Source organism: Scylla paramamosain, chromosome 12, assembly GCF_035594125.1.
Source record: "Scylla paramamosain isolate STU-SP2022 chromosome 12, ASM3559412v1, whole genome shotgun sequence".
Lineage (NCBI taxonomy): Eukaryota > Metazoa > Arthropoda > Malacostraca > Decapoda > Portunidae > Scylla > Scylla paramamosain.
In genome coordinates this window covers 15,562,948-15,577,947 of record NC_087162.1, presented here as the reverse complement: position 1 = coordinate 15,577,947, position 15,000 = coordinate 15,562,948, and the positions used below count along the sequence as shown (strand labels likewise).

The 15,000-nt window shown below is 42.1% G+C and overlaps 1 protein-coding gene across 1 annotated transcript in view; it reads right to left on the bottom strand.

The window, feature by feature from the left end:
• Positions 1 to 15,000, bottom strand: part of LOC135105739 (homeobox protein aristaless-like 3) — a 22,844-nt gene that overhangs the window by 6,211 nt on the left and 1,633 nt on the right. The window contains exon 2 of the mRNA XM_064014189.1: positions 7,537 to 7,742. Within this exon, the coding sequence (XP_063870259.1) occupies positions 7,537 to 7,742 (206 nt within the window). The remainder of the gene's footprint in view (positions 1 to 7,536; positions 7,743 to 15,000) is intronic.

The window sequence follows — 15,000 nt, the reverse complement described above, 5'->3', positions numbered from 1 at the left end:
ATAGCAGTAAATCACGTCCCTCTGATTTTGGTTTTTGTTCCTTGGTAGTCTAGATTTTTCGGTTGTTTCTCCCTTTTTAATGATACCTCGGTGAAGTGTTTCTATCTCTGTCTCACTCTCCTTGTAGTCTTAAATATTTGGTTCCGTTTGGACTTCTCTGTCTTTTAACAATTTCGTGGTAAAGTTTGTCTCTGCATCACTCTCTGTCTCTGTTCCTTATAGTTTTAAATATTTGATTCCTTGTCGACTTATATATTTCTTAACAATTCCGCAGTGAAGTCTCTGGAGGCAATGACGATGGTGACAGAAGAAACAGAAGAAATCAACCCTCTGAATGCTAATGACGAGAAGTGACACCTCTTACTTCATTTGAGGAACACTGGGCGACTTTACTGAACAGAAATGGAACTACAGGCACTACGCAGTTTGAACTACTCGATCACTCCGACTTTTCCTCGATCGTTCATTCCATAACACTAATCTTGCACCGGAGCATTTCAGAAGCCACACCAAATGAAGCGTTGAAAATGGGAGTGTTGGAGATGGATGTGTGTGACGGAGACGGCGAAGGTGGTATGTTGTTATAAACGGTACTTACACGGATTAAAGATATACTGTTAACTTGCATTAGACTATTCCAGAAGCTACAGTGGTCGAAGGAGTAAGAGAAAGTGGAAGAGATATAGCGTAATGGAGGCAGTGACGGTAGCGGTTGTGGTATGTTGCCGTAAACACTACGAGTAAATACACTTCGATTCGCACCAGACAGTTTCAAAACCCACAACAGTTAAACGGTTGAGAGATACTGGTGTTAGCCGGTGAGTGTGCGTGATGGTGATGGCGGCGGCGGTGATGGTACAACTATATTATCTTAAACACTACTAACCTTAATTAACAATACTATAACTTACACTTAATTTCAAAAACATTGCTAGTGGAAGGGTTCAAAAGTGGAAGCTGGTGGTGGGCAGATGCGTGTGATAGCGGTGGTAGCGGTGGTGGCGGTGACTGTATATTGCCCTAAACACTAACATGAATTAACTATACTTTTGCTCTAAACCTAACCATTTCAGAGTCATAGTATTCCAAGAGTTCAGAAAGTGGAGACGATAAGGGTGGTGGTGGGGGCGGTGGTGGCGGCATGAGGTACTGGTGGTGGTGATGGTGGTGGTGGTGGTGGTGTCGGCGCTCCCGGTGGTCAGCCTCCATCACCAGGAGATTATCCTTGGTCTGCCCCACCCTTCTCCCCGTTAGTTCCCACCCGATGCCACCCTGCCCCGCCCTACTCATCCAGCCATACCCTCTCCCCCTCTTTCCCTCCGTTTGTCCTTCCCTCGATGAACCCCCTTGATTCTCTCTCTCTCTCTCTCTCTCTCTCTCTCTCTCTCTCTCTCTCTCTCTCTCTCTCTCTCTCTCTCTCTCTCTCTCTCTCTCTCTCTCTCTCTCTCTCTCTCTCTCTGTGTGTGTGTGTGTGTGTGTGTGTGTGTGTGTGTGTCAGAAAGAGAGAGAGGGAGTCTCCCAGGAAGGTTAATTCGAGTGTTTGGTGATGGTTAATGCAAATACCACTTCATCAGGTTTTTTTTTTCCTCTCTCCTTCCCACCACACCTCCGTAACGAGACGCATTTAAATGTGGTGCGTTTTTTTTTTTTCCTCTTTAGATTAGGCATGAACGAAATGGATCTCAGGAAGTACCTGAAAATCTTTAGTTTTCATTGTTAGTAGTAGTAGTAGTAGTAGTAGTAGTAGTAGCTGTTGTTGTTGTTGTTGTTGCTTTGGGATTTCCCTCTCTTTTTCTTTATTTATTTTGTTGTTTTCAGACTTCTTATTTATTTTTTTCTTTTTCTTTATTTGTGCTTTTGTATTCATCCTTTTTTTCTTCCTCTTTTCTTCTTTTTTTCTTCTTATCTTATCTATTCGACGCTTACCATCTCTCCTCATTCTTGCACCGCTTCCAAAACTCCGCCACGTATCGCATCGCATCTCTTTCTTCCCGCCTCTCTTTTTATCTCTCCTTCTCTTCCATCTATCTGTTATGCTTGTCTTTGTCTCTATCCATACGTATCTGTCTCTCTGTTTTAATTCCTGTCTCTCATTCTATTCCAACTGTCCGTCATCTGTTATGCTTTTCTTCTTTGCCATTACGCCCATCTACTTATGTCTGTGTGTTTAGGTGTGTATGCGTCCGCTCGTCTCTCTGTTATCTGTCTTTGTATCTGAATCCCCGCCCTCCGCCTCCCGCCGCCTCCTCCTCGGATAATCTAAGCTGCCAATGTACATACAACGCGGGATCAGTGTCGTGGTCATTTCCTCTCTTCCGGGGTAGATGCGCCCAGTACAATGCGGGAAGGGTTCAGCGCGGAGCCCACCAGGACGACGCAGCGAGGGAGACACAGGAAGAGGAAGAGGAAGGGAAAAGAAAAAGACTGGGGGGAGGAGGTGGATAGAGGGAGTAGAGAGAAAGATCGCGATGGGGTTTAGCGGATCGAGAAGAGGGGGAGGGGGAAGGGAGGAGGTAAGTGACGCCTGGGAGGAAGAATTGTGAGAAGGACAGAGGGAGGGGAGGCAATGGAGGGAGGGAGGGTAGGTTGTATAAGGGAGGAGCTTACAACTGGTATGGATTGAAAAGGGAGGCTGAAAGAGGAGTTAGGCGGATCTCAGTCACTTCATGTGGGATTGGAGTGGCTGGATAAGAGGAGAAAGAGATAGAAAAAAAAAAAAAGGAGGATACTGAGAATTAAGGATAAGGGAGGTTTCAGAAGAAAGTTGAAATGAAGGGAGTAAAAAAAGAGAAGAAAGGAAAAAAAATGGAAAAGAATACTGGAAATAAGGATAAGAAAAGTTCAGAAGATGGAGTGGTGAGATAGAAGGAGAGAAAGATCGAAAAAAAATGAGAAGGATGCTGAGAATTAAGGATAAGAATAAGGAAGATACAGAAGAAGATGGAGGTGGAGAGGGGAGAGAGGAAAAAGAGGAAGAGGATGAAGGGAAGGAGAATGAGATGACTTAGGAATGAAAGCGAGGATGAAAAGAGTGCAGGAATAAGTGAATTAATCAGTGAAAGAGAAGAGGAGGAGGAGGAGAAGGAATTAGCAACAACAAAGGAAGGTAACGCCACAAAAGTAAGGAAGGAAAAAGAAAATTAGAACAACGATGAAAGAGAAAAAGAAAGAGGACTGAGTGAGGGAACAAATGAGTGAGGGAGAGAGAGAGGGTAGAAAAGAAAGAAAGAAAAATAAATAAAGAAATACACAAAAAAACGAGTAAAGGTGTGATGATCAGCGAAATGGGAGGAAAGGAAGAGAAAGGAAGGGAAGGAAAGGGGTTGAAATAAAAACCAAGATAAAAATATACATAAAAGAGACGTAGATAACACAAGAGAAGAGAAGAGAAGAGAGAGAGAGAGAGAGAGAGAGAGAGAGAGAGAGAGAGAGAGAGAGAGAGAGAGAGAGAGAGAGAGAGAGAGAGAGAGAGAGAGAGAGAGAGAGAGAGAGAGACTAAGAGTAGAAATATTGAAATAAAATGTAAAAAAGTGGAGAAGAGAGTGCCAACAGAGAGAAAGATAGATAGATAGATAGATAGATAGATAGATAGATAGAGAGAGAGAGAGGAGAGAGAGAGAGAGAGAGAGAGAGAGAGAGAGAGAGAGAGAGAGAGAGAGAGAGAGAGAGAGAGAGAGAGAGAGAGAGAACAAAGAGAGGATGAAGGGATAATCTCTGGATGATGCTTGTTCTATCCCTCTTCTTCGGTGATGTGTGGCGTGCGCGAAAATAGTGTTGGGGTCTCTCTCTCTCTCTCTCTCTCACTCTCTCTCTCTCTCTCTCTCTCTCTCTCTCTCTCTCTCTCCTCTCTCTCTCTCTGGATCTCACTTATTTTTCTTTTTGCGACGCTCACTGCTCGCAGTGTAAGAGAACGCAATGCAGTCAATGTCTGTAGGCGACCAAGTGCAGTTTGTACATAAAAACATCATTGATTTAAAAGGAAAGAGTTGTGTAGGGAAAACTAGTGGATATGATGAGAAGGAGGAGGTAGAGGAGAATATACAATACAAAGGAATACAAAGGAAGACCAAACAGCAACAGACCATGAGATTCTTACTAGGCTGTTTTGGTAACCTATTCTACTCTAACTATTAGTGGGAGAGACAGGATAGCACAGAAGAAGGCTCCTCCCCTCTCCCCATCCCTCCAGCCGAAGCTGGCCGGGAAAAGAAATGGGTACCATGTTGTATAGAAAAAAAAAAAATGGAATTTGAGAGGAAGACATGGAATTTTAGAGGAAAACATGGAATTTGAAAGGAAAACATGGAATTTGAAAGTAAGAAATGGAATTTGACAGGAAAACATGGAATGTGAGAGGAAAAAAATGGAAATTTGAAAGGAAGTGGGGAGGAGGAGGGGGAGGAAGAAGAAGAAGAAAAAGAAGAAGAAGAAGAAGAAGAAGAAGAAGAAGAAGAAGAAGAAGAAGAAGAAGAGCAGGAGGAGAAACTAGAACAAAAACAAGAACGAAGAACAAGAACCAAAGCAAGGACAATAAGAAAACAACCAAAAAAAAAAAAAAGGAAAAAGAAAAAAAGACATGATTCACCTTTTCAATCCTATCCAAGCCAAAAACAAGTCATAACTCATCTACCTTTTTTCCTTTCGTACTTTCCCTCACTCTCTTCTCTAGATCGCAGTAGCAGCAGGAGGCAGGCGACGCAAGCATGCAGCTCTTTTCACTCTTAATCTGTGTGTTCCAAATTGATTGCCGGGAGAAAGTAGGAAAGATTTTGTTTGTGTAGCGTATCAGGAGAGCGATCACCAGCACATCAGCTCCCCGAGGTTCCTGGTGCATTGATCTATGGGACCCGTTCTTTTTCTCTCCTCTTTGATTTTAGTTCGATAAAGATCATCAAGAGTGGGCGCACTAAATTAAGTGATCTGAAGAATACAGAAATGTGCACAGTATATTTTTTTTTTTCTCTCTCTCTTTCGTGTTCAAGAATTAGCGATTCATTGATTAGTGGGAATCTTTTTTTCTTTCTCTCTCCTCTCAGAATTAGTTCGATAAGGATTGTTAAGAGTGGGTGTACTAGATTTACTAGACGGTAGCAAAGAAAGTAAAAAGGATGTAAGTGGATAGGCCGGTTAATTTAACTGGTGAATTATAAACCTATAAATTTTGCTGTTTTTGTCTCTCGTGTGTAAGATTTATCTCTGTTCGGATTGTAAGCATGAGAGTACATGAACCAAAATGACTGGTTGGTTAGGAGACTGATTAGTGGATAGCCCGAGAAAGGTGAGAATTCGTTAAACATCACTTCTCAGCTTTACCTTGATACTGGCCGAACTAATTAACAAGCAGACTAAACTGACAGATTGAATGATTGATGAGAAAACAATGGATGAACGGATAGGCAGGTAAATGGATAAAATATATAAAGCTATTGTTATTTTTTTTAAGGTAAATTATTTAGCCAAACTACCACTTTCTTCATATCTAAGATTCACTTCAACAGATTCGACAAATAGATGAACCAGATTAATTGACGAATAGGGATAGGAACGACAGGGACGCGTGACGAGGAGGTGGACAAATTTGATCAGTAAGAATATATTAAACTATCTCTTTCACTGGACAAATAGATTGGCTTACTTAATTTTCGAATAGGAATTAGAATGACAGGAACGAGGTAAGAGGTAAACAAATTTGATGGACAAGAATGATGGCAGCATGAGTGGTGTAATCCCGTAGCAACGCCCCGCACCGCACTGTCTCTGGGAGATAAAAACAGAATGGTTTTATGAACATTTCGCAACACGGCGTGACGAGCGGAGGAAGAGATTGTTGGCTCAGGTGCTCCTATGCTTAAACACTCTGGCTTTCATTAGGATTACTTGGAAACGCAACACAGATCATTCGTCAGGTTCTCATGGATGTTTCCCCCATTAATAATGTCGAATATCTGTTAAATTATCGCTAGAATTGTGTAAATACCCTTGAAAAGCCTCAGTAACTTCCACTAAAGCTTGCGGAAAGATGTCGAGATGAAGCGAAGAAAATTTATGCTTCAGAATACGGTCTGAAATATATCTACGAAACGTAAACTCCGTTAGGCGCAACGATGAAAAGGGGTTAATTATCGATAGAATGAAAAAGCACCAGTAATTCCCATTAAGAATTATATAAAGCTGCCGGGAGGAATTTTTCAGAATGCGAAGTGAAGGACGTTTATGAAAACGTAAACTTTTATAGACGCAACGATAATAACGTAATGAAAGCAAAAAAATGTAGCAACTGATGCTGAAATGCGTGATGTAGCACTTCTCATATTGCTGTGTTCCTGAAGACAGCGGCAATGGCGGGGCGGCAGCGGTGGCGGCAGGTGATGAAGCGTGGCAGGCGCGACGGCGGGAGAACACTCAGATGGACAGATTGATTCACGACCAGACAATCCCATAATCGCATACAGCTTTTTTAGACCTTTGTATTCCTAGCTCGGTCACTTAAACAGCTTCATAGTATAGAATAACAGAATATAATCTTATATTCTCTTTCTCTGTGTCATACAAACATATTTCACATTGTTCTGAATGTTAACGAAAGATGATCATAGTAAGACACGAGGCGTCTCAACAAGACCATAAAACACCGAGAAGGATCACGAAACGCACAGAAGGAATGAAGCATCTCCCTGCAGCGATCCCTTCAGGAGTGATGTGACTAAAGGAACAGTGGCGTCAGTGTGGGAAGCTACGAAAATTAGCTGTTAATTATTAATCTATCTGATTATGCGTCAGTTTTACATCATCTTCATCGGCGTGGTTTAGTTGAAGTCCCCGGGAAGGTGGCGGCGCGTGGCAGGGTTGTGTGTGTGTGTGTGTGTGTGTGTGTGTGTGTGTGTGTGTGTGTGTGTGTGTGTGTGTGTGTGTGTGTGTGTGACTGGGACATCCGCCGGTTGGACCACTTAAATTTTTGCACCTAAATCATACCACAAAGCAAGTCTTTACGTAGATTTTTAAGGCACTTTCTTTGCGTGATGTTTTCCTTATTTATTTATTTTTTTTATTTTGTTTATTTATTCATTTATTTATTTATTTATTTATTTAATTTATTTATTTATTTATTTATTTATTTATTTATTTTTTTCTTTGTCTTAACTTGAAACAATAATCGGTGTATTACTGAATTATATGGAACACACTCACCCACACCCACACACAACCACAACAACAAGATACAATGATAATAGCGACAAGGAGTGAACGTCCCTCAACTGAGACAAGAAAAACTGGATAAATATAGAATACGTGGACAGAACCAAACTATCAACGCACTAGCTCCAACCCTCTGCCCTACAACTGTACCCACCCACACCGACACACCGACACACACACACACACACACACACAAGGTAAGGCAACAAGGCGTTACTCTGGTTAAAACATCTGCCGCGTACAGGGATGGAACTTAGACTTTTCAGCTACGAGTTCATTACCTTACCGCGAAGCCAGCAGGGTCGTCTCACATGAATACAAACACCGCTCGTCCCTTACCTCGACTCTCTCCTCCTTGAGATCCACCTTGAGGGCGAGCTGTTCCCTGAGGAGCACATCGGGGTAGTGGGTCTTGGCGAAAGTTCTCTCCAGCTCTTCCAGTTGCTCCTCCGTGAAGATGGTTCTGTGCCGCCTCTTCCTTTTCCCACCAGCCCCGGAGCCGCCGAAGAGGGAGGCGGAGTACAGGCCGGGGTACTGGCTTGTTCCTGCAAGGGAGAGAAGGGTGGTGAGATGCTTAGCCTTTCACTGATATTTGACACATCATTCCTTAATTACTAACCCACCCTGTGACATTTCTTCATGTTCTTCAGTCACATCTTAACATTATATTGGCTAGAAATTGGAAAACCTATTTAAATCTCTTTCTTTGTTCCAGACGCTTATAAAGGTTTTAATTGTTTCTTTAATGTTGAGAATCGTTGCATATCGCATGGACAGGGTTAGTCTTTCAGTTTTATTTATTGGAACTTTGTCAAGGAGGAAGAGGTGGAATTTGAAGTGTTTTGGTGAAGGATGTTTTGGTGTTTTCTTGTTTCTGGTTTGTGTTTGAGAAGCTTTTGCGATCTGTCTGTCTGTCTCTTTCTGTCAGTCTGTCGTTTGTTCCTGTTTGTTTCATTGTCTGCTTCTCTTTTTGTTACCGCTTTTTTTTTTTTTTTTTGTCTGTTTGTCTGATGAAGGAAGTTTTTTTTTTATCTGGTTTGTGAATGTGTTGTCTTGGTGGTTTGTTTGTCAGTCTTCTTCTGTCTCTGTTTCTGTTTCTGTTTTTGTTTGTTTGTTTGTTTTTCTCCTTCTTTGTAAGCTTGTCCATCTGTCTGTCTGATTGCTTGTTTATGTCGTTTTCTCTATGTCTGTCTGTCTGTCTTTCTTTGCCGGTCTGTTTCTCTCTCAAACTTTCTCCCAAACACAATATCAGTTCTAGTTATCGAAACAGACTGGTCCGCTGGTGTGTGGATGAGGCGCCGAGGGTTCAGTGTACAGGTAAGGTCGACATTTTATCTGTTTAGAGTTTAAAGATGTGATGGAATTATTATTATAGAGCTATTGATTTATCAAGCACTATACGATTATTCGTGAGAGGACCACTTACACTCCGCGAGCTAAAATTATATTGTTGTAATTATTATTCAAACTCCATTGTGTTTAGAATATTGCGAAGCTATTATAGGGCTATTAATTCATTATGGACTATACGACTTTCCCGTGAGAGGAGCATCAGCAATTCGGGAGATAAAACTATACTAATGTATTATTATTCAAACTCCATTTTTTGGAGGAGGGGTGCGGAATATGGTGAAATGATTATAGAACTATTAACCCATCAAGCGCTACACGACTTTTCATGAGAGACGCACCGACACCGTCTGATGTAAAACTGGATTCCTGTATTTATTTTTCTTATGCATAAACGCTATTTGGCGAGTCGTTCTCTGCAAGGCGTGCCAAATAATTGTTGAGTCTTTCTGTTCTGTTGAAGTAAACAAGAAGGGATATATATATATATATATATATATATATATATATATATATATATATATATATATATATATATATATATATATATATATATATATATATATATATATATATATATATATATATATATATATATATATATATATATATATATATATATATATATATATATATATATATATATATATACACCATGAAATATTGCTTACATGTTACGATCACGGAAACAAAAGGACAAAATCACGAAATCACGAGCGAGGAGGAGGCTTGGTTTAATGAACCCTGTCCTCACTCACGTAGTTTGCTATAGTGGCAGTGTCCGCATTATAGACCAAGAAGTTCGCCTAATACATGCCCTCACTTTGTTATCCCTTTGTCACTGTACGTAAATTAACCCCAGAAATTACTCGTTCAATCTAGTAAGTAATATTTATTGTCATATAATTTCCATACTGTTTCAACACAAACATTTAGACTGAGAGCCAATGCACGGTCAGTCGAGCCGGAGCTCCTTGACAGACAGCTTAACTTAACGATATGTCATCTTGCTAAACAAACTCCATTCATGCCCTGGTTTCCTTGCAAGCCTCGGCCGCTGTGCTCACGAAACACACCAACTTCCCAGCGCTGCCTTACCGAGGTACCAGTTTTCGGTACGCTTCCAAACGACAAACAGCGGCCAAAGCAGACTGTGGAACCCGATTACAGCTGAAGTGGTTTTATTGGTTAGCTAGTAAACAAATAAGGGTAACTGTGGAATCGGACCTTATCACGCAAGTGGCTGCCGTATATAGTAAGAGTTTCCATCTGGTAGTACAAACAGCGCCATCTTGCAGCTCGCCGTGGACGCGTGGCAGGGAGCGGAACACGCGTAATGACCCTGTGGGTGTTATGGTTCGATCTTCTGGCGTGTTAGATAAGGGTTCGAATCCCAGTCACACTTTTAATGCAGGGATCCCAAAACATCTAGCGTGTGAGTGTGTGTATCGCTTAATTGCGAATGACTGGCCATGTCTTTCTTTTGTCCGTTTTATTACTTTCATCTCTCATCTCAATTATTTTTAAAGACCACAGAGGCGACTGTCTATGTATTCATGCGTGTCTTTCCTGTAAATACTATAGAACTATCACTGTACTCATTAAAACACCCTTAAAAGCCCCAATAACTAGCCTGTAGAAAGTAGTCAAGACCGAACGCCAGAAAGTTTAAGAACAGGGGGCTTTGTGTTACCAATGTTTACTGCGGCAAGACCCAGTTGTTGTGCCTCTGTACTTCAAGCATCACTGTCACCCTGGCCAATGTTCACCCGCCCATCACTGCGTCTGTCGTTGTATAAGACCATGTTATGTGGCGATAAACTTTCCTGTACCGCGGTGGACTCCTGAAAAGTCACGTCAGATTCATGGAGTATTTTAGGCATGTTTCCCGTCAGATATTAGGCGATGAGTGTTGTTAGGGTACGTATTCCCGCTAATTAGTAAGCTTACGATATAGCTTTAGGCTGAACTGTGGTATGATGATAGATTTTTTTTTTTTTTTTTTTAGTGTAACATTTTTAGACATTATTTCTTTGTTTATTTAATTTATACATTTTTTTTTTTCTATTTAGTACAGCTACAGTATCAGCAAACTTTCGAACAAAATGATCAGCCGTATTTTTCTCCATTGGCGGATTTCTACATTCTTAATAACTGCTAAAAGCGAAGTAGATCAACTGTGTTCCTGAACTGATAACGACCGCTGATGACCAAAGACGCAGCTCTCCTACACTGACGAGGCCTGGTGACGCTTAACACACCCGCGCGACGTAAAGATTTCCAGTTTCCAGCGAGAATTACTGGCATTATCTTCACTTCGTCATGACTGAAACTTTGCCTTGACATTGTGCCCCTGGAAATCTTACGGAGAGCGCTGAGGATGCGTGCAGCTCAGTTTGGGAATGTTCCTCTCTCAGTGTTTGTGGCAGGGTGTGTCTTCGCCGTCTTTAGTATGTGACTAGTGATTTGATATTGATTGGTGTGTGTCTGTGTGTGTGTGTGTGTGTGTGTGTGTGTGTGTGTGTGTGTGTGTGTGTGTGTTGAAGTGTATTTTTTGTGTTGTTCTCATCTTCTCTCCTTTCGTTCCTACTTTATCCTCCTCCTTCCTTTCTTCATTTTCATTAAACCCTCCATGTTTTATATTAACATATACTAATTCTTTAATTTATTCTTCTATTTCCTTACATGACAAATTTGGCTGCTACGTTACACTATATACCATCGAACGGGGCGTCAATACATGAATGAAAAGAAAAGAAAAGAAAAAACAAGTTAGTTTCCTTGTGATATGTTAGTGATATTGATCGGCTCCCGTGAATCAGAATCAAACAACTGAATATTACATAGTTTAGCAACCTCGAATATACAGGAAGAACACACAGCCACAGATTTATTGGCCCTTAGGAGACTGTGGCAAGCTATACCATGAAATTTATGTAAGAAGCGTAAGACAGTAAAGGCGAAGGCTCCTCATGGCGTCTACAAAGATGGAAAAAGGAATTACACTCAAGCCAGACGGGGCTCAATATTCTTAAACGCTTTGGGTTCATAAAAACTGTTTTTAGAGTTTATGAAGATGATCCTACGGGGATGTTTTTGACTACTGATGGTGCAGAATTCTTACTTAACTATAACTAGAACCATGAAGAATAAAATATGAAAATAAAGGCTTAAGAATATAAAGATAGGTAGCATAGTGTGTAAAAATCCAAGACTGTATTCTCAAAAGTTACAGGAGTTCTCAAGGGCGCTTTTCCACCGTTAGTTTAGCATCAACAAGAAAAAAGTAATGTGAAAACCCGACTAATTATCTGGGCTTTGGCAATAGTGCTGATGAGTGAACAAAGCGGCATATGTGGCATGGATAGATGAGGGCGCTGCTTCTCCCACGAGATGGCGCTCAACACTGTGGGTTCCCTTGTACTTATGTTTCTGCATTGGTTTGCGATGATTCCGTTGTATTTCTTGCCTTGCTTAGTTATTTCTGTGGGGTATTTTGTAACGTGTCACTTGGAAGAGAGAGAGAGAGAGAGAGAGAGAGAGAGAGAGAGAGAGAGAGAGAGAGAGAGAGAGAGAGAGAGAGAGAGAGAGAGAGAGAGAGAGAGAGAGAGATTCACAATACACCCAGAAATTATCAAATAAATAAAATAAACCATAAACGGATCGATAAATAAAACCAAATATAGCAAACAAACAGACAAATACAGTAAACAAAACATAAACAAGACCCACTTAAAAAAAAAGATCATGCATTACAGGAACTAGGGGAAAGGTCAGGAGGAGGAGAAGGAGGAGGAGGAGGAGGAGGAGGAGGGGGAGAAGTGGAAGAGAAGTTAGTACAGAGTGACTGGTGATCGAGGGAATGAAGACGAAGAAAGAGGAGGAGAAGGAAAAGTGGAATAAAGGAATGCATAAAAATAACTACTGGATAAAGTATTAGAGGAAAGGAGGAGGGGAAAAACTGATTGATTGGTTGATTGATCGACTGACTGCTTGATTTAAAATAAGACACCACAACATTGCTGTCATATGGCGCCGCTGCAAAACGTTAAAAAAAAAAAAACACCCAAAATAATGACAGAGCAAAATAATAGTAATAGTAAGAGAGAAAAGAAATAGCAACGGTGGTGGTGGTGGTGTGGAAGGATACTAGGGGTGGGTAGGATTAGGGATGCGAAGGATAATGTAGTGGTGATGTTTGGTGGAGTCAGAAATGGATATATTGTAGTGGTAGTGATGGGGAGGAAAACTGTATAAGGATATAATAACGGTGTGTGAGTCGCAGGGAAGATAAACACGAGGTACTGTAGGATGCTGAAGTGGTGTGGCGGAGGACAAAACAAAGGTATTGTAACCGTAGAAGTAGCAGTAGCAGTAGTAGTAGAAGTAGTAGTAGAAGTAGCAACAGCAGATGAAGCATCACCAGCAGTAGTATTAGTGGAGATGAAGAAAACATATAAAATATAAAAAGGAAGACGTGGGCAATGAGAAGGAGAAGAATGAGGATGAAAAAAAAAAAAAGGAGAAGGATGAGGATAAGAAAGACATTAAATTAGCGTGAAATCCTTCAAGTAGATCCACGAATCGTCTTAAGACTCGACTTCAGTAATCAGGAGAGACCTCAGCGCTGCCCAACGAACCAGCAAACCAGCGAGCCAGAGAAACGACCCCACGCGAAGAAAATGAAGGGAGGGAAAGAAGGGAAAAAAAGGGTCATCTTGCTCGACCTGGTGGGAAGAAAGGAGGCCATTTAGATTGATATCGAGGGAGGGAAAAGAGGATTGTGACAGTCAGCTTTCCTTAAGAGAGGTAAGCCCTGGTCCTCGCGGTCGTCCTTATGAGGAATAACAATAATCTGATATGAAAGTCCTTTGGAAGCCGTTCCGCCCAAGCAGAGATGCCCTATAGGTGTTTGCCGCCGCGAGAGAGAGAGAGAGAGAGAGAGAGAGAGAGAGAGAGAGAGAGAGAGAGAGAGAGAGAGAGAGAGAGACTGGCTGACTCTTTATTCGTTCAACTTTACAATATATACTTAAGGATTGCTCGGTGCTTCTCTCTCTCTCTCTCTCTCTCTCTCTCTCTCTCTCTCTCTCTCTCTCTCTCTCTCTCTCTCTCTCTCTCTCTCTCTCTCTCTCTCTCTCTCTCTCTCTCTCTCTCTCTCTCTCTCTCTCTCTCTCTCTCTCAAGGGTGGCGAGACCAGCCGGACGGACAGACAGACAAACCAGCACCACAATAAGCCTGACACCGCGAGGTCGAGAAGTTAAGACGAGGATTAGCCACGAGGAGTGTGGTGGTGCCAGTGCTGGTGGGGTGGTGGTGGTGGTGGTGGTGGGGTGGTGGATGGGTAGTTGGTGAAGGATTATACACACGTAGTATGTACGCCCTCGCAAACACCACACACAAGCACATAAGCACACACACACACACACACACACACACACACACACACACACACACACACACACACACACACACACACACACACACACACACACACACACACGCACACACAGAGAGAGCTTTTTCGTGTGTTTCATAGGTGTGTGTGTGTGTGTGTGTGTGTGTGTGTGTGTGTGTGTGTGTGTAACCTCTCTCTCTCTCTCTCTCTCTCTCTCTCTCTCTCTCTCTCTCTCTCTCTCTCTCTCTCTCTCTCTCTCTCTCTCTCTCTCTCTCTCTCTCTCTCTCTCTCTCACACACACACACACACACACACACACACACACACACACACACACACACACACACACACACACACACACACACACACCCTCCCCCTCTGCGGATTCCGTACCTCGATAATTAATCGGGCTGAGGGAAAATCCATTTTTCATTAGTTAATTTAGCCACAGGCCACAGGAGGAGGAGGAGGAGGAGGAGGAGGAGGAGGAGGAGGAGGAGGAGGAGGAGAAGGAGGAGGAGGAGAAGAAGAAGAAGAAGAAGAAGAAGAAGAAGAAGAAGAAGAAGAAGAAGAAGAAGAAGAAGAAAAAGAAAGAAGAAGGAGGAGGAGGAGGAGGAGGAGACAAGACGGGAAAGTAGCTGGGAGGGGAGGAGAAAAGAAGGAAAGAGGGTAAGATAAAAGAGAAGTATATTTTCACACTAAGTCTAAAAGAAATAAGAGATGAAAATTTTGACAGAGAGAGAGAGAGAGAGAGAGAGAGAGAGAGAGAGAGAGAGAGAGAGAGAGAGAGAGAGAGAGAGAGAGAGAGACAATCAAGATCAAAATGGTGATAGCGAGCAAAGAGGATTACCGCCAAGTCGCCTCCTGCGCCTCTCGGCTCACTGCGGCGCCAAGGATTAGTTGTTAATTACACACCTGAAAATTGATTCCCTCCTCCCCCCGCCAGCGGCCAGCCTGGCGTCCCCCGGGGGGATCACCGCCATCCGCAAATAAGTCAAATGAAAAACGTATTAATTGATGAAGAGAAAGACGTCTTCGGTATTGTCGACTCCACCAGT